Here is a 22,024-nt window from a genome sequence, read left to right as displayed (position 1 = left end):
ATTGAGATGAACTTTTGTTAATGACCAGATACTTATTTTCCACTATAATTTGCAAAATAAATCTTGCCAAATCAGACAAGGTGATTTTTTTTTTGGATTTTTTTTTTCTCATTTTGACTCTCATAGTAGTGGTCTACCTATTATGTCAATTACAGGCCTCTCATCTTTTTAAGTGGGAGAACTTGCGCAATTGTTGGCTGACTAAATACTTTTTTTCCCCACTGTATATCCATCTTGGCCCCCCCTATGTATCCATCCGGTCCCTTGTCCTGTCCCCATATGTAACCATCCAGCCCCTCGTCCTGCCCCCACATTTGTCCATCCTGGACCCCCACGTGTGTCCATCCTGGCCCCCATACGTGTATCCATCCTGGCCCCTTGTCTTGCCCCTGCCCCCCCCCCTTATGTGTATCCATCCTGGCCCCCCATATGTGTATCAGCCCTGTCCCCTCTCCATATGTGCATCCATCCTCTGGCCCCTCATATGTGCATCCATCCTGTATCCCCCATACGTGCATCCATCCTGCCCCCCCTCCCCCCTGTATGAGAAAGAGAGAGAGAAGAAAAAAACATTGCTCTTACCTGTCTGCTCTCCCGGCGGCATCCTCCTCCTCTGCAGTCCGTCGCACTCATTGTCAAATGGCCGGCGGTGAATGTGTGCGCCTGTCGTATGCGGTGCGTGGCACTGACGTCATACACCGGTGACGATGGGTGCACCCTTGCCAGTTTCTATCGGGACGTGCGTTGCGGCAGTTCAGGTAATGAACGCTGCGTGTGCGGAAAATTGCTCCCCATCCGGTTTGGCTGACCTCTTTGGTGAGTGCCTACCACTGAATGGAACAAAAAGGGCGACCTCTAGTTGCCAGGGGAGACATCAACCACCACCTGAGCTACCATAGAGGAGGGAAGGCAGGCAAGAATGTGTGAGGGAAAAGGGCTTAATACAGGGATATACATACGAGTCCTAAAGCTCCAGATCCCCTTATTTGCTGCTCTATGTACGTGGCTATGTGTGGCACTGGCAAGAGCTTTTTGTCTTACAGACCTCTGTCCCAGTACCTGCACCGACTGTGTCAAGGTACGTTGGTCCGGCCACACCAAAGAGAGAGGATACGGACAGCGAAATTACAGCCTGTACTCTCCGTCGCTACATGGGTGAAACAGAGCCCACAAATACACTCTAACCCTTAGACATCCAGCTGAAAAACGAAAAATAAAATCGTTGGCGCCTAACCTAAGACTGTTCTGAGACAGACTGCCTCCAATTGACACTACACTAAGCTGAGGAAACCACAGAAAGAGGAAAGAAACCTCCAATATTTGAGAAAAAAACCCATATGCTCTGCATTTCCAGTGTGAACACTGCTACACACAGATTATTTTTTTGCACTGGTGTGCCACACGGCCAATCCCTGATTGTAGGCTGGCTGTTTCATTAGGTATTATTGCACCTGTGCAGTTGCCATTTTACTTGGGTCCGCTGCACCCTGTTAGTGCATTTGTATTGAGGCCTGTTTATACAAGTAAGCATCTTTGTCTGTTTTGTTTTTTTACTAAGCTGAGGAAGCCTGGTCCAGCAGGTGGGGTATAGTCTTCTCTAGAGGAGCCAATTTTATTTAGTTGCAATAACAGTGTCCGCCTATAGGAGGCCTCAAACTATCCCATGGTTCTGTGTCCCCCAATAAGATGAATGAGAAATGGATATTTCTGTAGCAAAGTCAATTGTCAGTACAAATTGTAGAGCGAAGTATGAACCAAAGAATCCCTCTTGGACAATAAACCTTATACTGAAAGTAGGCGACAGCATGGAGCTAGATGAAGAAATATTTTAAGTATTGGGCAATGACTGGTGATGAGGGAGCGTGTTTGTGTCCTAATCGAATATTTTCGGTGTGCTCGAATAATATGTTCAAGTCCCCACAGTTGCATTCTTGTGGCTGTTCACCTGCAGCAACATATGCAGGGATTGCCTAACAAACTTGGAATTCCCGCATATGTTGCGGCTGTCGAATAGCCACGAGACATGTGGAAACTTGAACACATTTTTCCATTTTTACGTGGATGCTGTCTCCTTTTCTGTGCAGGATGCAATATGCCTTTCAGAAAGAGACCCAAGACATTAAGGCAATCTTCCTGCGTAATGTAGGCTACAGACCAATTTTCGTTTGAGGAAAGTTCCTGCTAAAATGCAACACCAGGGTTCTCATTCCATTTTTATATAGTGCCCCGAGGATAGGGAATATAAAAGGGACAGCACCGCGCAGTATCTAAGTGCAATATTAAAAATGTCCCAAATAAAAATACAAAGCTGATGCGCTCACCAAATTGAGGTTGAAGGAACAGCGTATTGGCCCTGGGGGAATGTCCCAAACCAAGATCCTAATTATTCGGTTTGCTGTACGGCTCCTGGTCAACGGGGCGATCCTTAGTCGTCCGCAGGTACAAGATAAAAGAAAAAAAAATCCAGTCTGATACCGGCGTTCCCGAAAAAAGTGAAATTTGAAAGATCAGTTCACTTAAAAAAAATTTTTTAAAAGATTTTTATTCTGAAGTAAAGCAGTAAAAACAACGTGTTTTGGCTTAAAAAAAAAGTCTTCATCAGGTAAAATATACATCTATTCCAAAACAATGACCATGTCTTTATAAACCCTTTTTACAACTGGAAAGGGAGGGGTGCTTGTTACTAGCACCAATACTTCACTTAATTTGCATACTCCTCTTAATTGGTTTTAAGTCTTTAGCAGGGGTAAGTAAAAGATATAATTCACATTGCTTAAGCAGTTAAACTCTAGTGGAAAAAATATAAAAAATGAAAATAAATTTAAAAAAAACTTAATAAACCTAATCACTATATCAATAGATATAGCATCTCTAAACTTTCTCAATCACATCATTCAAACCATTCGGGTACAAGGTTTGTAACTGAAAAATCCAAAAAGATTCCTTTTTGTTTAATGTTTGCGATTAAGCACTCCGGAAGGTATCATTTCTACTGGTGTAACTGTTATTTGGAATTTTTTGCTGTGCTTTAACAACATGTGACGCAATAAACTATGCTGAAAGAAACCGATTTTAGTATTATGACGGTGTCCATTCATTCTTGCTCTGACAGTTTGTGTTGTGCTGCCAACAACGCATAATTACGTAAATAACATAGTCACTGCTGCAGGATAGATGCTGCTTAATCTCAAAAACCTCACCCGTGCTATATGAAGTGATCGAGCAAGCCCCATGTTGTAAGATGTTACATGTCAGTTCCTCAATCCACATTTGTATAAAACAATGGTCATTGTTGTGGTATAGATGTATATAATTACCCTGATGAAGGCTTTTTTTTAAGCCGAAACGCGTTGTTTTTACTGCTTTACTTCAGAATAAAAATCTTTTAAAAAAAAATTTAAGTTAACCGATCTCTCAAATTTCACTTTTTTCGGGAGCACCGGCATCAGACTGGATTTTTTTTTTTCTTTTATCTCATTCCATTTTTATGTCATCTCTCAGATTAAACTCCTGGAAGACATAAGAATTCCAACATGCCATATGTTTCCATAATTCATACCATTGGCTTGTGTAATGCACGTATAATAGTGGAATGGCCTTTGTATTCTGTATGCCCTAAGCTTCATGACTCATAAAAAAACAATATATGTCTTTAAAAAGAAGACAATGGATTGTTAACCATTTACAGTGGGTATGGAAAGTATTCAGACCCCTTTACTTTTTTCACTTTGTTTCATTGCATCCATTTGGTAAATTCAAAAATTTCATTTTTTTTCTGACTAATGTACACTCTGCACCCCATCTTGACTGGAAAAAAACAAAAATGTAGACATTTTTGCAAATTTTTAAAAAAAAGAAAAACTGAAATATCACATGATCATAAGTATTCAGACCCTTTGCTTAGACACTCATATTTAAGTCACATGCTTTCAATTTCCTTGTGATCCTCCTTGAGATGGTTCTACTCCTTCATTGGAGTCCAGCTGTGTTTAATTAAACTGATAGAACTTGATTTGTAAAGGCACACACCTGTCTATATAAGGCCTCACAGCTTACAGTGCATGTCAGGCCAAATGAGAATTATGAAGTCAAAGGAACTGGCCGAGGAGCTCAGAGACAGAATTGTGGCAAGGCACACATCTGGTCAAGGTTACAAAAGAATTTCTGCAGAACTCAAGGTTCCTAAGAGCACAGTGGCCTCCATAATCCTTAAATCGAAGAAGTTTGGGACCACCAGAAGTCTTCCTAGACCTGTCCGTCCAGGCAAACTGAGCAATAGTGGGAGAAGAGGCTTGGTGACAGAGGTAAAGAAGAACCCCAAGATCACTGTGGCTGAGCTCCACAGATGCAGTAGGGAGATGGGAGAAAGTTCCACAAAGTCAAATATCACTGCAGCCCTCCACTAGTCGGGCCTTTATGGCAGAGTGGCCCAACGGAAGCCTCTCCTCAGAGCAAGACATATGAAAGCCTGCATAGAATTTGCTAAAAAAACACATGAAGGTCTCCTAGACTGTGAGGACTATGAGAAATAAGATTCTCTGGTCTGATGAGATGAAGATAGAACTTTTTGGTGATAATTCTAAGCAGTAAGTGTGGAGAACACCCAGGCACTGCTCATCACCTGCCCAATACAATCCCAACAGTGAAACATGGTGGTGGCAGCTATGGGGGTGTTTTTCAGCTGCACGGACAGGACAACTGGTTGCAATTGAAGGAAGCATGAATGCAGCGAAGTACAGAGATGTCCTGGATGAAAACCTCTTCCAGAGTGCTCTGGACCTCAGACTTGGCCGAAGGTTCATCTTCCAAAAAGACAATGACCCTATGCACACAGATAAAATAATAAAGGAGTGGTTTCAGTACACCTATGTGATCATTCTTGACTTGCCCAGCCAGAGCCCTGACCTAAACCCAATTGAGCATCTCTGGAGAGACCTGAAAATGGCTGTCCACCATCGTTCACATCCAACCTGATGGAAATGGAGAGGATCTGCAGGGAAGAATGGCAGAGGATCCCCAAATCCAGGTGTGTAAAACTTGTTGCATCATTCCCCAGAAGACTCATGGCTAACTAGCTCAAAAGGTTGTTTCTACTCAATACTGACCGAAGGGTCTGAATACTTATAACCATGCGACATTTCCGGTTTTCTTTTTTACTAAATTTGCCAAAATTTCTATATTTTTGTTTTTTTTTTTCAGTCAAGATGGAGTGCAGAGTGTACATTAATGAGAAAAAAAATGTTGACTTTACCAAAAGGCTGCAATAAAACAGAGTGAAAAATTTAAAGGGGTCTGAATACTTTCCATACCAACTGTACATTAACTTTGTTTTAATACCCACAATTGCCGTTACCTATCCAAATCATTTGACTGTCTATGTTCTTTATCCTCAGGGTGGAAAAGGAAGAATTGGAGTAGTGATATCATCATATATGCACTTTACTAATGTATCTGCAAGGTAAATGACCATAAATACATGTATTTTCAGTGTTTTATTATGCCTTAATTAGAGGGCTATTCCTATCTTCTTGGTTATATAAAACTGTAACATTTTTGTAAAAATAAGCAACTTTGCAATTTATTTATTACTGGCTGAAGAGCCCGGCGTTGCCCGGGCATAGTAACTAACCGGGCTTAGTTATAACAAATTATAATGATTATCCTCCATCCCATAGTCCAGTGACCATATACCCATCAAACATCCTCCATCCCATAGTCCAGTGCCCATATACCCATCATACATATCCTTCATCCCATAGTCCCATGCCCATATACCCATCATACATATCCTCCATCCCATAGTCCCATGCCCATATACCCATCATACATTTCCTCTGTCCCATAGTCCCGTGTCCATGACAGATATCCTCCATCCCATAGTCCAGTGACCATATACCCATCAAACATCATCCATCCCATAGTCCAGTGACCATATACCCATCAAACATCATCCATCCCATAATCCAGTGCCTATATGCCCATCACACATCCTCCATCCCATAGTCCCATGCCCATATACCCATCATACATATCCTCCATTCCATAGTCCCGTGCTCACATACCTATCATACATATCCTCCATCCCATAGTCCCATGCCCATATACCCATCATACATATCCTCCATCCCATAGTCCCATACCCATATACCCATCATACATATCCTCCATTCCATAGTCCCGTGCTCATATACCTATCATACATATCCTCCATCCCATAGTCCCGTGCCCATATACCCATCGCACATATCCTACATCCCATAGTCTAGTGCCCATATACCCATCATACATATCCTTCATCCCATAGTCCCGTGACCATATACCCATCATACATATCCTCCATCCCATAGTCCCATGCCCATATACCCATCACACATCCACCATCCCATAGTCCCGTGCCCATATACCCATCACACATATCCTCCATCCCATAGTCCACATTTGTATAAAATAATGGTCATTGTTGTGATATAGATGTATATTTTACCTGATGAAGGCTTTATTTTAAGCCGAAGCGCGTTGTTGTTTTTACTGCTTTACTTCCTCTTGTAAAGCTCAACACCCACATAGCCTCCCCTTGTAAAGCTGAACACCACCATAGCCTCCCCTTGTAAAGCTCAACACCACCATAACCTCCCCTTGTAAAGCTCAACATCCCCCATAGCCTCCCCTTGTAAAGCGCAACACCCCCATTGCTGACTCTCCGCACTGCAGCACACAGCTGACTGGATGAAATGAGGCCTCTCCTCCACCAATGCAGTCAGCGGCGCCTATGGAAACAGCGAGCGGGCTGGCACGGTGCGGCCCGTGGATCGCAATTTTCCGACCCCTTCGGGCCGCACTTTGCCCAGGTCTGCTCCATCCCATAGTCCCATGCCCATATACCCTTCATACATCCTCCATCCCATAGTCCCGAGCTGGGTGGCGCTGGGTAGGGAGTTCCTGGAGATGTGCTGTTATGTAACCTGGCAGTACTGCTATGTGTGCGGCCGCTGATGATGCAATTTTCTATGCCGGTAACAATAGAGTGTGGCAGTAATAGAGAAGTTGGTAATTCATTTCTGTCATGTGCTCTCTGCTCCTTTCTGAGGGGCAGACAATGGCTGGGAGCTTATGTTCTCAGGGATGCTAAATTTCTCCCACCCGGTCAGTGTCTGCTGAGGTGTTGTGGAGTGGGAAAACTATTGCTCATAGCAACCAATCACAACTCAGCTTCTTTTAAACAGCTCTGGTGAAATGAAAGATGCTTAGTGACTGGGTGGGGCTATGTGGAGTGGGCGTGGCTGACACACACACACATACACGCACACATACATACAGTTTTATATATAGATTAAAATGTAGCCCTGTTCTTCAATTACATTTTACTTTATTATTCTATTATTAAAGGGAATCTGTCAGCAGGTGTTTGCCTGCTAATCTGGGAAGCATACTTTAGACACAGAAGCCCTGATTCCAGTCATGTATTGGTTAGTGAGTTGCTTGCAGTTGTTTTGATAAAATCAAAGTTTTATCTGTATATTCTAATTTGAAGACTAGTAAACCTGCTCTCATGTAGTCCTCCACATCCATGAGCTCTGTATAACCCCCACCCCCACTTTTCTGCCTATGCACAGTGTACACAAGAAACTGCTAATCATTGGTGAGCATTATACAGCGCTCAGGATTTGGAGAACTGCTAGTTCTGCAGGAGCTAAAACTGTCATTTTATCAAAACTGCATCAAGCCGACAGTAAGTGACCCATCATTGGAGTCATGTCCTCTGCCCCTACATTATACTGCTCTTGGATGAGGTAGCAAAATCCTGGTGACAGATTCCCTTGTTATTAGGGTAACCATTCACTTTTGCTGTCTAGAAGCAGGAAGCAGTGGCCGAGCATACAGAGTGCTTACAAGTTCTTTGATGCTGAGCTTCTAAGTACTGCACTGAGGCTGGCTGAGATCGATGGGGGTCACGGTTAACTCTTGATCCCATCTAGCTTAGGTCCCAGAATGCTTTCAGTGATGCAGAGGAAAAGCTGCCTGATATAAGAGCATCAGAGCGCACACAGTGCAGGATAGCAGCGCCTTTATGCACCAGATCTGAACAGTCCATCAAACAGGAGTGCCCCGCAGTCAGGAAGTGGTGAGGCTGGGGAGCGGTGCGCTCCTGAAGAATGAAAATGAAACACTCTTTAATTCCAAGAGACGTTATACCCTTAATTTGGTTATGCTATTCATTTTTTAAACTGATAGCACATGGACATTTTTATTCCTTGGCCCTTTTCATATCTATGCAACAAAAAAGAAAATTTGAGGCATGTCCATGTTTGGTCCGTTTTGCAGACCAAGCTTATACATTTCAGATGAATGGGTCTGAGGTGTGAACTGGCAGTGCGTGGCTGACACCTGTGTTGCATCCATGCTACATGCTTGACGTTAGGTAGCCGTCACCTCATTCAGATCACCTACCTTCCCCAACATCTCATGAACGTGCACATGTACACAGCTATACCATTGGGTAAAGATGGACACACAGCGCTGACACTCCTTACTTTCATGTACATAAAAGGGTTAGACATGTTAATGTCTGACATACTTGATACTTGTTTTGCTCGACATTAGATTCTCTGGGACAGTTCTAAAGTCTACATGAGATGGAAAAAGACTAGGTTCACATTAGAGTTTGCGTCCACAGCGTATCAAACGCATGCAAAAGCGCACATTTACGCAGCATTTTTTATGCGCATCATCTGCGTTTGTATGCGTTTTTGCGTTGTTCATGAGCATGCGTTCAATATCACACCAGACAAAAATGGGCATGTCTCATGGGATTTCTATTTACATTTTGAAGAACATATGCGTATCGGACGCATGTCCTTGCGTACCAATGCGTTCCCATAGACAGTAATGCGCTTATTGACACACTCATCCGCATGCGCATGCCTGTGCATATTTGACGGATTTTTGACGCCTCAAAAAATGCAACATGTTGCGTTTGCTGGACACCACCGCACACCGCGAAATGACGCGTGCGTACACAAAAGCATGTGATCGCATGCAAACGCATGTCCCGGTGTACACCATGTTAAATATATGTACGCATGTGGATCAAACGCTGCGCACACAAACGCTAATGTGAAACCAGTCTAAGTAGCTGGTATCGTTAGCCCTGCACAACTGTGAATTCCTGGTCTGCCAGAATGCTTCTTGGCAGGGTTATTGATAATTTGTTATGGCATTACCAAACGGCGCACTACAATGCCATGAGTTGTAGATGTCCCGGCATTTGTTATTATGAATTCATGCAAATGTCTCCATTTTAATTAACATAACTTTCAGTTTAAAAAGTCTGAATTTTCTGAGATTAATTCCAGTACTTAATTTGTACAGTAAGTCATATTCCTTAGTAAATATTTGTCTCTTTTCAGCGCTGACCAAGCTCTTGATCGTTTTGCCATGAAGAAGTTTTTTGATGATAAACTATCATTACTTATGCAACCATCTCAAATAAGGTGGGTGTTTTTGTGATGTAGCCTCAAAGTGCACATCAATGCAATATAATAATATTAGTATAATAATAATATTCAAAAAGAACTTCACATCTTTATATGCTTAGTTTTTAAATGGTTTATCCACATCTAGACAACCAATTTTGACTTCCCACTGTTTGACTAAGGCTGGGGTCAGATTAGCATATAGCATCCGATGTGGTATGGTAATGACAGGCTGCTAAAACTCTGCTGCGACCGTGAGCCGAGAGTCATGCTACTGTGCGAATTGCAGCACGGGTGAGAAGTCTCCATCTCCTCCATTAACTCTCTTTGTGGGTACCAGACTGCACTTGGATGACATCCGAGAGCAGTCCAATGTTTTGCACACACCCATTGACTTGCATGTGTGCGTGTCGTGCGATAGCTGGCAATTGCAGCATGCTGCAATTATTTTTCTAATGTCGGATCGGCATGAGAAAAAATTGACCGATCTCCTCTTCCTCATTCAGTAACATTGGTCAGAGTGCAATGGTAGATTTTCTTGCATTGCACTCCTTCGTGTTATACCTCAGTGTGAGCGAGCCTTAGTAATGGAACTGTGAAGGCTGCAGCCCATCAGCATATGCTGATAGACTGCAGTGCTCATGGACACTGCACTTGGAGTGGAGGAGCAGCAGTGGCCGTCCAGAAGGTAAGTGTCTTTTTTTTTTTTTTTTCCTTCAGAACATTGGACCATTCAAAAGGGTTTTTCTAGAAATGGTCAACCCCTTTAGGCTCCATTTCTAAAACTGACATCTGTAAAATATCACGTTTGTAAGTACACAGTGGAAAGCTAGAATAACTTTGTTATTGATTTCTTGCAAATATTTATTCACCAATTTTTTGAGTCTTATGTGTCTTGAGTGTCTGTCATAATTGAAAGAGTCAAGTTTTATTACACACACAAAATGAAAAAAATGTATCCAAATGTGTTCGATACATTGCTAAATCTGTAGGATAAATATGCATGACTTGTGTTAATGTTATGTCATTTTCCTTTGTTAGATATGTCAATTTTCTGAATGGACTGCTATCAGGGATGGAAAAGATGAATGCAACCCCCCTGTTTTTGCATTACGTCATTCTCCATGGTATTCCCAATTTTGATGCAGGTGGATGTGAGTACTTAAATCGTCACTACTATTTGAACACATTTTGCATAAATCAACTACAAAATAATAAATCAAACTTTATAATCCAATTTATTAGACAAATCTGCTCCTATCTCCAGTTATAAGCTACTCCTAACCCACTGCTGGACATCCAGAATTTGTCAAACACTCTGAAGTACTGCTCCAATCCGACTTGGTCAAAGAATACTGAAGTCTATTGGAGTGAGGGACACTCCGTACATGGAGAGACCGGGTAGACACCAGCAAATCGAGTTTCAGTGAATGTTACTCAGTTCAATGCTGGATTTACAGCCACACTGCTCACTGCTGCTGTATAATAGCTTCCATACTGCTGCTGTCTGTGTACTACAGAGAAAATACAGGAATACACCTCTGTGTGTGTGCTATATATATATATATATATATATATATATATATATAGGAGAGTCACAGCAGCTACTATTCACCCACTAGGTCAGAGACTACTGTGAAATTATAGATGGAGTCTGCAGAGGAGAAATGGGCAGGATGCAAGTCATACAATGCAGAAATGGTGTTATTCCTCCCATCCACACAAATGCGTATTCTGAAATGTTATATAACAGCCAGGTACTGTGTACGGTTATAAGCAGTCATTTGTGGACATTAGATGAGAAAATATCTGTAAGTTTTGTACAAGGAAAGTTAGAACATATACCGTATTTTTCGCTTTATAAGACGCACCTGATTATAAGACGCACCCCCAAATTTGTTGAAGAAAAAGAGAATTTTTTTTATGTTAAATGGGGGTCTGTCTTATAATGCCAGTGTCCGTCTTACAAATCATATATATGTCCTTCATCCTGGTATCTATTAAACCCCCATCCTGGCATATGGCCCCCTTGTGCTGTCATATAGCCCCCCTGTGCTGCTGGCACATTGCCCCCTTGTGCTGCTACACTGGCACATTGCCCCACTGTGCTGCTGGCATGCACATGGCACCCCCAACCCATCCCATCCTTGATATGCCCCCCTGTGCTGCTGGCACACACATGGCCCCCCCATCCCATCCCATCCTGGATATGCCCCCCTGTGCTGCTGGCACGCACGTGGCCCCCACATCACATCCTGGATATGCCCGCCTGTGCTGCTGGCATGCACATGGCCCCCCATTCCATCCTGGATATGCCCCCTGTGCTGCTGGCACGCACATGCCCCCCCCATCCCATCCTGGATATGCCCCCCTGTGCTGCTGGCACACACATGGCCCCCACATCCTATCCTGGATATGCCCCCCTGTGCTGCTGGTACGCACATGATAAAATAACAAACAGTTAACGCCTCTTCCGATGATGGCTCCGTGCTACCAGCTCCCCCACGGCTCTTCCTGTGTCTGTGCTGACATCCAGGAGCTGCTCATACAGGCATTTCATTGTAGCTGTAGGACCTTCCATCACATGACCGCAGTGCTGCACACTGGGAATCACGTGACCGCAGGTCCTATTGGCACAGACACAGGAAGAGGCAGGGAACAGCTGGGAGCATGGAGTCATCATCAGAAGGTGACTTGTTGTGAGTTCATTCTCCCCTTCACCTTTGGTGTCTGATGAACTCCCTCTGCTGGTGAAGAGAGGTAGTGAAATTGATTGGGATGGGAAGAACCTGTCATCTGAACAGGCGGAGTGTGATTGGACATCTGGAATTTCTGAGTGGATATAAGGCAGCCGACGCCCTGCAGGGCTGCTGGTGATCCTTTCTGCTCTGTGCTCTTGCATCCAGCTTGGTTCCTGTCTACTAAAAGCTAAGTTTTTGCCCTGCTGTTGTTCCATGAGATTTTGTCTGGTTTGCTTAGTGTTTGTGTTCAGCCAGTCCTGGTTGGGACTGGCTGAATTCCATTTTTGTCTCTGATCAGTTGATCTCTTTGCTCTGTTTTCAGAATATACCTGAGTGCTGATATAGTGATTTTGAAGTCTAGCGACTTCAGGGCCTTTTTCCCTATCAGACGGTTGGGACATTTTTGGTAGGGTTTTTTGCGGATTGCAGCCAGCATCTTTTCTGTCCTGTCCTATCTAGTTAGTTGGGCCCCATCGTTTGCTCAGCCTGTCTTTCTGTCTGTGTTTGTGTTTTCATCTGTTTTTCACCGACAATACATGTTGGGGGCTGTCTATTGCTTTGAGGTCTGCTCTGGGGCAGTTTAGATTTCCCCTTTCCTTCTTTAGGCTTATGTAGTTCTCCGGCTGTGACGAGGGGTCTAGGGCACCGTAGGAACCCCCCACGGCTACTGTTAGTTGTGGTGTATAGGATCAGGGGTCTGCAATCTGATAGCTACCAACCTCTCCGGTTTTCTGGACTTAGCTTGTATTTTTGTTTTCTCCTCCTCCGGTGACTCATTCATAACAGTGACTATAGTGACGGGGCAGTGGGGGGATAATGCAGGTACATGCAATATGCGTTGCTCCCCTGTCTACCAACTCGGCGTGGCTTCAGCACCGAGGTGATGGACAGCGGGTGCAGTGAATATTACATGAGCCTAATGAGCGGGAGCACGTGACCTCCCACTGTCTCTGCAGCCCGCAGCCAGCACACCCCAGCCCCCTGACACCACTCCAGAGCCGCCCCCTCCCCAGCACACATTCGGATTATAAGACGCACCCCCCACTTTCCCTCAAAATTTGGGGGAAGAAAAATACATCTTATAATCCGAAAAATACGGTAATTTACATATTTCCTAAAGATTGGTTTAAAGGGAACCTGTCAGCAGGATTGTGCACAGTAACTTATACTGTCAGGTCGGCACCGTTATACTGATTACAATGATACCTTAGTTGATGAAATCTGTCTTGTGGTTTTTTAATCTTTATTTTTATTTTCAGTTTTGAGTTAATGATATGCTCGTGCCCCAGGGCGGCCTGGAAGGGGGTTCTTCATGTGGTGCTCTGATTAGCTATTCATAATGCAGCCTGCTGACAGGCCACTGATCTCTCACTGACCTGCCCCCTAGTTTACATAATGAATATCTAATATATAAAGCTCAAAGTGTGTGTGTCCGGGATAGGCATCCGCACCGTCGCAGCTACAGCCACGAAATTTGGCACAGTCACACGTCTGGACCCCGAGAGCGTCCTAAGCTATGTTGTGAGGCAAAATTTTAACCCCGCGCGTTCCAATTCACCAAACAATTTTGCCCCTATCTACATATTGGGGAAAAAGTGTGCGCGCGTCAAGACCCGCCCCTCATTATGATGTCATAATGCCCCTATCTACATATTGGGGAAACAGTGTGTGCGTATCAAGCCCCGCCCCTCATTATGATGTCACAATGGTTGCCATGGTGACGCTGATGTCATCATAGGTTGCAAACCCCGCCGCTCATTATGATGTCATAATGGTTGACTATGAGATGGAGGATGTGTGATGGGTATATGGGCACTGGACTATGGGATGGAGGATATGTACGACGGGTATATGGGCACGGGACTATGGGATGGAGGATGTGTGATGGGTATATGGGCACGGGACTATGGGATGGAGGATATGTATGACGGGTATATTGGCACGGGACTATGGGATGGAGGATATGTATGATGGGTTTTTGGGCATTGGACTATGAGATGAAGGATGTGTGATGGGTATATGGGCACTCGACTATGGGATGGCGAATGTGTATGATAGGTATATGGGCATAGGACTATGGGATGGAGGATGTGTGATGGGTATTTGGGCATAGGACTATGGGATGGAGAATATGTATGATGGGTATTTGGGCATAGGACTATGGGATGGAGGATGTGTACGACGGGTATATGGGCACGGGACTATGGGATGGAGGATGTGTGATGGGTATATGGGCACGGGACTATGGGATGGAGGATATGTATGACGGGTATATGGGCACGGGACTATGGGATGGAGGATATGTATGATGGGTATATGGACACGGGACTATGGGATGGAGGATATGTATGATGGGTTTTTGGGCATTGGACTATGAGATGAAGGATGTGTGATGGGTATATGGGCACTCGACTATGGGATGGCGAATGTGTATGATAGGTATATGGGCATAGGACTATGGGATGGAGGATGTGTGATGGGTATTTGGGCATAGGACTATGGGATGGAGAATATGTATGATGGGTATTTGGGCATAGGACTATGGGATGGAGGATGTGTGATGGGTATTTGGGCATGGGACTATGGGATGGAGGATGTGTGATGGGTATATGGGCACTCGACTATGGGATGGAGGATATATATGATGGGTATATGGGCACGGGCCTATGGGATCGTGGATATGTATGATGGGTATATGGGCACGGGACTATGGGATGAAGGATAATTCTAATTTGCTATAACTAACCACAGTTAGTTACTATGCCCGGGCAGCGCCGGGCTCTTCAGCTAGTTATATATATTTTTACATATTGTGAAAAAAACCCTTCTGCAGGCATGTGTCAGCTGCAGCATAATCACATGTTTACTGTGTATAGAATTAATATGTTTCAGGTTATCCTGACATTAAGAAAAAAAAAATCCATTTCAAAATGGCGCACGCCGCACCTGTGCAGGAGCAGCTATCTTTGTGTATAGAGGTGATCCGTTAGCTGCTACTGCGCAATCGCTGACAGTGCCATCTTGCTAGAGAAAAAAAAAATTTCCTCCTCCAAGATGGCGCAAGCTCGCGTCAGTGTTTCATCATTATTTCTTGGGTGAAAAATGCAATCCTATGGCGGCAGAATCGCGGAAAAATTCTGCAAAATTAATGGACATGCTGCGGATTTTACGCAATGCGATTCCACATTGGCAAAATCCACAGCATTGGTACAGCAATTGCAGAATCCCATAGGATTGCATGGGAATGCGTTTTGTTAGTGTTTTTTTTAAGCTTTTCTGCGGCGGAAACACTTAAACGCAACGTGGGCACACAGCCTAATAGGAGGTTTTTTTTTGTGAAAAACAACATGGACAGAACTCGTAAAAGAAAAACTGGCGTCTGGATGAGCTCTAACATGGACAACTTTTTTCCTTACTTTTATTGTGACTCGTGGGTATTTTGTGATTCTCGGAGGAAAAACTTTTATGTGTACTGTAACGCTTAGGACACACTTCTCCATATCACGCCTTGATGTAACAGCATTTTGAATGTTTCCGGACAGCAGTGTACTACAGTAAAACACCTGTAAAGTCGGAGCCAACTTTCTATATCCATAATCTACTTGTTTCACCAACAGTCAGAGCAAATCCACACAATATGTTCCATAAATTAACTTGGGCAGGTCTTTTTAAATTTTTGCTTTGCGATATCTGTATGTAATATGTAGCAAGCAAGCTCCATCTTGACCAGCAGGGTACGCTATGGCGTTAGTGTCATTTGCCCTGACTGCTGCATAGCTCTGCTAATCGCTCATTTTACACTTGCAGCATCTGTATCCCTGTATACATCTATTTGGTAATCTAGAGGGGGAGTAGACCTTTATGTACCCCAGACAAATCCTGTGACATATAACATGGGTTCAGTCTCGCTGACAGTTGCCCAGTTGCAATGATCCGTTGCCGTTCAGTCCCACGCCATACGCTGAGCCATCATCTGTCACTGTGTTGGCAGGCACTGTTATGTAAAGCCTCTTTCACGAGAGAGAGAGAGAGATTGCTGTCCGTTGCATCCGTTTTTTGTGAGGATCCGCCAAAAGTTGCTGTCCGTCACCATCCTCAAAGATTTCAAAACGGAGCTTGCAACGTTTTTTTCTCTGGTGGATCCTCCAGACACTGATTTAACCCAAAATTCTTTCTGGGTGCTGGACAAAAAAAAAAAAATCTCAATCTCTCTCTCTCTCGCTTAAAAATCCTTATTCTCAGCAGCACATTGTCCTGTGTAAACAGGACATGAGCTGCCGAGAACTATGACAATCTATGTTCACACAACAATCTATTACTGATGGAAAGTGCTCTCGGCTTGTCTAAGCAGGCTAGTATGACTACCTATGGGCAAACCTAGCCAATTGGCGATCAAAGTGTAAACCCACCTTTATTCTCCTCCGCTATTCCCCCCATGCTATGTGCACTCATTGAACTGTCTTGAGCGCGGCAGAAATGGGAGAGGTTCACTGAGGGATCAGGTTTGGGCTGCTGTCCATTGACGTGCTCTGGAACTATGTAGAGATGGGGGGGAGTGACTTCATTGTGAAAGCTTACACTGCCTCCTTATATTGCCTGTGTAGATGGCAGGATGTGCGTGCTTTATGATATCAAAATGTCATTATCTGGTGATACATTCCTGTTCAGAGTGAATGTGCCATTATACCGCAACATATATTCTTTCACTCTTTACATTAATGTAACATTTTTGTTGTTGCAGTATGTCGACCTTTCCTAAAAATCTACCAGGCGATGCAACCTGTGTATACATCGGGAATACAGTAAGTAATTTCTGTCTTAAATACTCCAGAATTACAAGGTTATTGTAGATGGTATTTGAGGCCTGTGGAATTTTTTTATATTGTTTGTGACTTTTACCATTTGCCATTTACTTTATAAAAAAAAAGAAAAACCTTCAAATTCCATGTACTGAATTACTTGCTCTTTTAGTTATAACAGACGCTTCTTTGTGACCAGACTCCAAGCGTGGGTTTGTTCTTCCTCTTAACTCTTAGAATTTTCATCTTCTTAACACATTTTTCAAATTTTAAATATAGATTGTAAAAGTGTATAATGTATACATTTCCTACATATTTGTATAGGAAAATTACTATTTTACCCATCCTTATTTTTGATTCTATTTGAAAAATGATACAAGTTTTGTAAGCATTTTACAGTGCTGTGCAAATTAATTGGGACAAAGCATTTTTTTAAGTAAAATCATAAGTTGGTTACCAGTCAGTGATTCCAACCCGTTTTAACTGCTTTGAACAGGTGTGAGTGCCTGTGGTGTGAGTGCCTGTTCAAAGCAGTTAAAACTGGTTTGAATCACTGACTGGTAACCAACTTACGATTTTACTTAAAAAAATGCTTTGTCCCAATTAATTTGTACAGCACTGTAGCTATCGTTGCAGTTCTGAAATGTTAATAGCAGAGCTAAAGCTTTCCGGTTCTTATAACGCCATGGAGTCCAGCTTTTATCAGTTGGAGAAGCTGCAGCAGACTGTACATTTTCCTTGCAGAGGCCTCTATTCCTTACTGGACAACTCTCTTATGAACGTTCTCATGATTCTACATGAAATCAAAAATCAAAATGTATATTAAGGCCTCTTTCACACTTCCGTTTTTGACAATCAGTCAAGATCCGCCAAATTTGAAAAAAAACGGATCCGCCATTTTTCTTTGCGGATCCGTTTTTTTCCCCATTGACTTTCATTATTGGTGGATCCTGAATGATTGCCGTCCGTTGCATCCGTTTTTGTGAGGATCCGCCACAATGTTAGTGTCCGTCACCATCCTCAAAGATTTCCAAACGGAGCTTGCAACGTTTTTTTGGCCGGCGGATCCTCCAGACACTGAATTAACCCCAAATTCTGTCTTGGTGCCGGACAAAAAAAATTCTCTCTCTCTCTCGTTAGCTGTGCAGTCAGTCAGTGGCTGCTGATTGTCTTCAGCACATTCGTAACATTGTTTTATGCCCTGAGCTCTGTATACACTGTCAACCTCCTTCTCTTCTGGAAGATAACTATGTTTTTGAAACTATGCAGCATCTTGGGGATATTACTAAAGGGTTGTCTAGTAGTGGACAGCCCTTTTTAAGGGCTCTGGACGAGCCTGAAGACGCTTTACACCTGCTTCATTGCTCATTAGGACCAGCGAGAACAGCCCAAAGCAGGAGTACCTCCTCATGATATATCTGAATGGTTAATAGAATTTTTGAACCAAAAATCCATGTATGTTGCAAATCTTAAAATTATATTCATATTCTTAACTGCTTGATTAAACTAATAAAAGTTACTGTTGTTTTCCCTTAAACCCACCCCACTCTGCCTCAAAAAAAAAAACATAAAAACCAATGAATAAAGATCAATAAAGTTAAAATACCACCCAATCCCTCCAAATAGACTTGCACATTTACTTTACATCTATCTATATAGATTACTTGTATATTTTGCCATGGAGATGTCACATAAAATCTTAACTAGATTCTAATAGAAGCGTTCATATTCCACACATCCACATACATGTAGTAATGCCATTTGTACATTTGCTTTTATGCAAAGTTCTGTACAACATGTATTATAAAGTGATACTCCTCAGCCTTCTACTGTGTCAGCTATTTACACCAGAGAATAGTCACAGGCTTCTCCTTTGCTTCACCATGTCTACATGTGCTGGCTTATGAAAACACGTCTCCTTCCAGGAGCGCCCATAGCCCGTCCAGCATGCAAATCCATTTCTGTTCCACCATTCAATCAGTGCTGCGGTTGCCCTTGTAGCTGGGGAATGAAGGCAGTGCGGAGTGCTTCGGAGAAGGGATGTCTCTTCTGAGCTGGCACATGTATCTTGCAGGAAGAGAGCGATCGTGTCTATGTAACAAGGGGGCACGCGGTGGTAGCCATGGCCGCGTTTACTAAGACACAGTCAGTGAGCACCCCAGCCCCTTGCACATGTAGAGACAAGTGAAGTCCCAGTCATGCGGTACAGTCAGTTACCTTCATATCACACTCACTTCAGCTGCTGGGGATGAGCACTCAGAAAAACACCACAGGCCACAGTTCTGTTCCAACGGGAAAACTTTACTGTAACCACTCATACTTCCTGCTCTGTCCCTGCAACTTCCTGAGACTGCACAGCTACAATAGCTCCCATCCAGGTTTAGGAGCCACAAAAGTCCTTCTGGGGACAGTCCCACAGCACCAGGGCTCGTCCACACTGCCCGACAGTCTGTGGCAGCTTATATTCAACTGACCAGGGTACGTTCTGTTCCGGGCTGTCAAGAGCATCCTGCTTGGGCAAGCCTGCCCAGGCTCTGCTGCAGGAACAGGAAATCCCTTCCCTGTAAGCCTGTTGAACCGGCCCCCTTGTTAACTACTTCTATCCCTGAACTAAAACATAGATACTTCTATTTTAAAGTGTTAGTTTTATAAGTTATTTGTAGCTCCATGTCATACTATGTAGATAATTTTGTACAACGTATTGAGGCACATCTTTAATCATTGATTTCAGATTTTTTCGTTCAGCCACTGTCATACAGGTGTATGAAATAAAATGTCATATGATGCATTCTTCGTAACATTTTGAAGAGAATGGCTTGTTCTAAAGGGCGCACTGAATTTAAGTGTGGTTCATGACTTAACAAGTCAATTTGGGAAATTTCTTACCTTCTGAATATTCCAACATTAACTGCAAGGCTGGCCATACGCTTTAGATGACTGTTGGCCTAAGGATGCTTCAGCCAATTGTTTGGCCAACAGCTATCTTAGCTGACTCTCGCATACACAGAAGCGCTTGCTCGGCCATCAGTCAGCCAGCACCTCCATAATACATTAGGCAGTTGGCCAAACCCGTTGATAATTGTGAGTTCAGCCAACATTAGTCTGTGTTTGGGGGTGTTAAAGGGAATCTGTCACCACATTTGACTTATTTAAACTATTAATATGGGCATACAGGTTATAGACTTCTGAGAAGATTGATGGATGTGTATCTCATATCGGATGCCTTGTTGAAGATAAATAATCTTTCATCACTTTAGATAAATGACTTCTTCCAGGCTATGGGTGGACACTGTCCAGCAGATACCTCTGCATCCAGAGCTTATTTTACATGGAGGGGAGTTACCAGTGTGATGTGTAATGGCCGCTCTATGCTCTCTTGATCTCACTGCAGAGCTGTGTGTGGTTATACCTGTCACAGGCAGACAGGGCTGTAATATTGGTACAATACAGCAGAGCAGATAGAGAAGCAAAAATGTGTTTGCAAGAAGACAAGATTAATTTCTCCTGTTCTGTGTTAGTTACTTGTCTCACAGATAACTCTGCCTCCAGAGATTATTATACATGAAGGGGGAGTTATCTTCCAGGCAGCGTCCTCCCCATAGCCAGGAACAGGTCATTTATACAAAGTGATAAAAGATGATTTCTCAACAGCAAGGCATCTGATATGAGACATACAGGGAGGACTGTTTTCAGCACTCTATAACCTCTATGCCCGTAATAGTAATTTAGATGGTCAAATGTGGTGACAGATTCCCTTTAAGAAGAATTATTGAAAGGGGGAGGCATTTAGGAACTCCAGCAACCCAGTCTTGAAGTGGCAGTCACGGCATAGCAGGATTGTTGAGTAATCGGGCACATAGTGCATAAAATTCACCAATGCCTTGCTTACTCCATGACTGCAGAGCTCCAAACCTCCTTTAAAATTGACATCAGCGCAAAAACTATACCTAGGGAACTTCATGGCATTGGTTTTCGTGGCCAAGCAGTTTTATGCGAACCTTACATCACCAAGCACAATGTAAAGTGTTGAATGAAGTGGTGTAAAGCATGCCAACCCTGGACTCTTTGCCACAGGAATTGTATTCTGTGGAATGGTAAATCACTTTTCTAGAAGTCTGATGAATGAGCCTGGGTTTCAGAAAATGCCAGGAGAACATTACCTTCCTATATGCATTGTGCCAACTCTTAAAAGGTTTGATATTTCAGGGCTTGGCTTAGGCCCCTTAATCTCAATGAAGGGTAATCTACTTAGTTTCATTGAAGGAAAGCTGTTTCCTCATACCACCACATTTCGGACAATTGTATGTTTCCATCTTTGTGGGAACAGTTTGCGGAAGGTTTTTTTTTTCTGTTCTGCAATGATTATGTACTACAGCAAAAAGTAAGGTCCATAAAAGCATGTTTGGGTGAGTTTGTGTAAAATTTTGACTGGTCTGCACGGAGCCCTGTTTCAACCCCAACAAACTCTTTCTGGGATGAACTAGACTGGAGATTGTGAGCCAGATCTCCCAAATGCATGGGCAAAAATTCACAAAGACGTTCTCCAAAATCTTGTAGAAAAACTTCCCAGAAGTGTGGGAGCTGTTTTGGCTGCAAAGGTTAGACCAACTCCTTATTAATGCCTGTGGATTTAGAATGGGATGTCATAAAATCTCATGTAGGTGTAATGTGTAGGTGCCCCAGTATTTTTAGGCATTTATAGATACCCCAAATTTAATTGAAAATAAAAACACAAAAACCTGATAAATATAACACATCATGCAAAAACAAGCCCTCTCTTATTATAGGTCTATTGAAAAATAATGTTATGGCTTTCCAAATTTGGTAATGGATCATGGAAAACTTGCTGGAGTTAATGGGAATGGTTCACTTATGTTTTTACTTAGTACAACTAGATATTGGTACATTTTTCTAGTTTTTGTAATCTGTTCTTATTTTCATGACTATGGGTACAGCTATCTTTTCCAATTCAAAGCTTAAAACTACAGCCCAGGCAGAAAACAACTCATTG

At 43.0% G+C, this 22,024-nt stretch overlaps 1 protein-coding gene across 2 annotated transcripts in view; it reads left to right on the top strand.

Moving 5' to 3' along the window:
- Positions 1-22,024, top strand: part of TNS3 (tensin 3) — a 557,580-nt gene that overhangs the window by 314,963 nt on the left and 220,593 nt on the right. For both annotated transcript variants that reach the window (XM_073549862.1, XM_073549863.1), the window contains exons 10-13: positions 5,394-5,458; positions 9,408-9,491; positions 10,515-10,627; positions 16,956-17,016. In XM_073549862.1, the coding sequence (XP_073405963.1) occupies positions 5,394-5,458; positions 9,408-9,491; positions 10,515-10,627; positions 16,956-17,016 (323 nt within the window). The remainder of the gene's footprint in view (positions 1-5,393; positions 5,459-9,407; positions 9,492-10,514; positions 10,628-16,955; positions 17,017-22,024) is intronic.

Source organism: Dendrobates tinctorius, unplaced genomic scaffold (genome assembly GCF_039654945.1).
Source record: "Dendrobates tinctorius isolate UK_male_01 unplaced genomic scaffold, ASM3965494v1 ptg000162l, whole genome shotgun sequence".
NCBI classification, from domain to species: domain Eukaryota; kingdom Metazoa; phylum Chordata; class Amphibia; order Anura; family Dendrobatidae; genus Dendrobates; species Dendrobates tinctorius.
The sequence above is the reverse complement of the archived record's forward strand: the minus strand, read 5'-3'. Positions and strand labels throughout refer to the sequence as shown.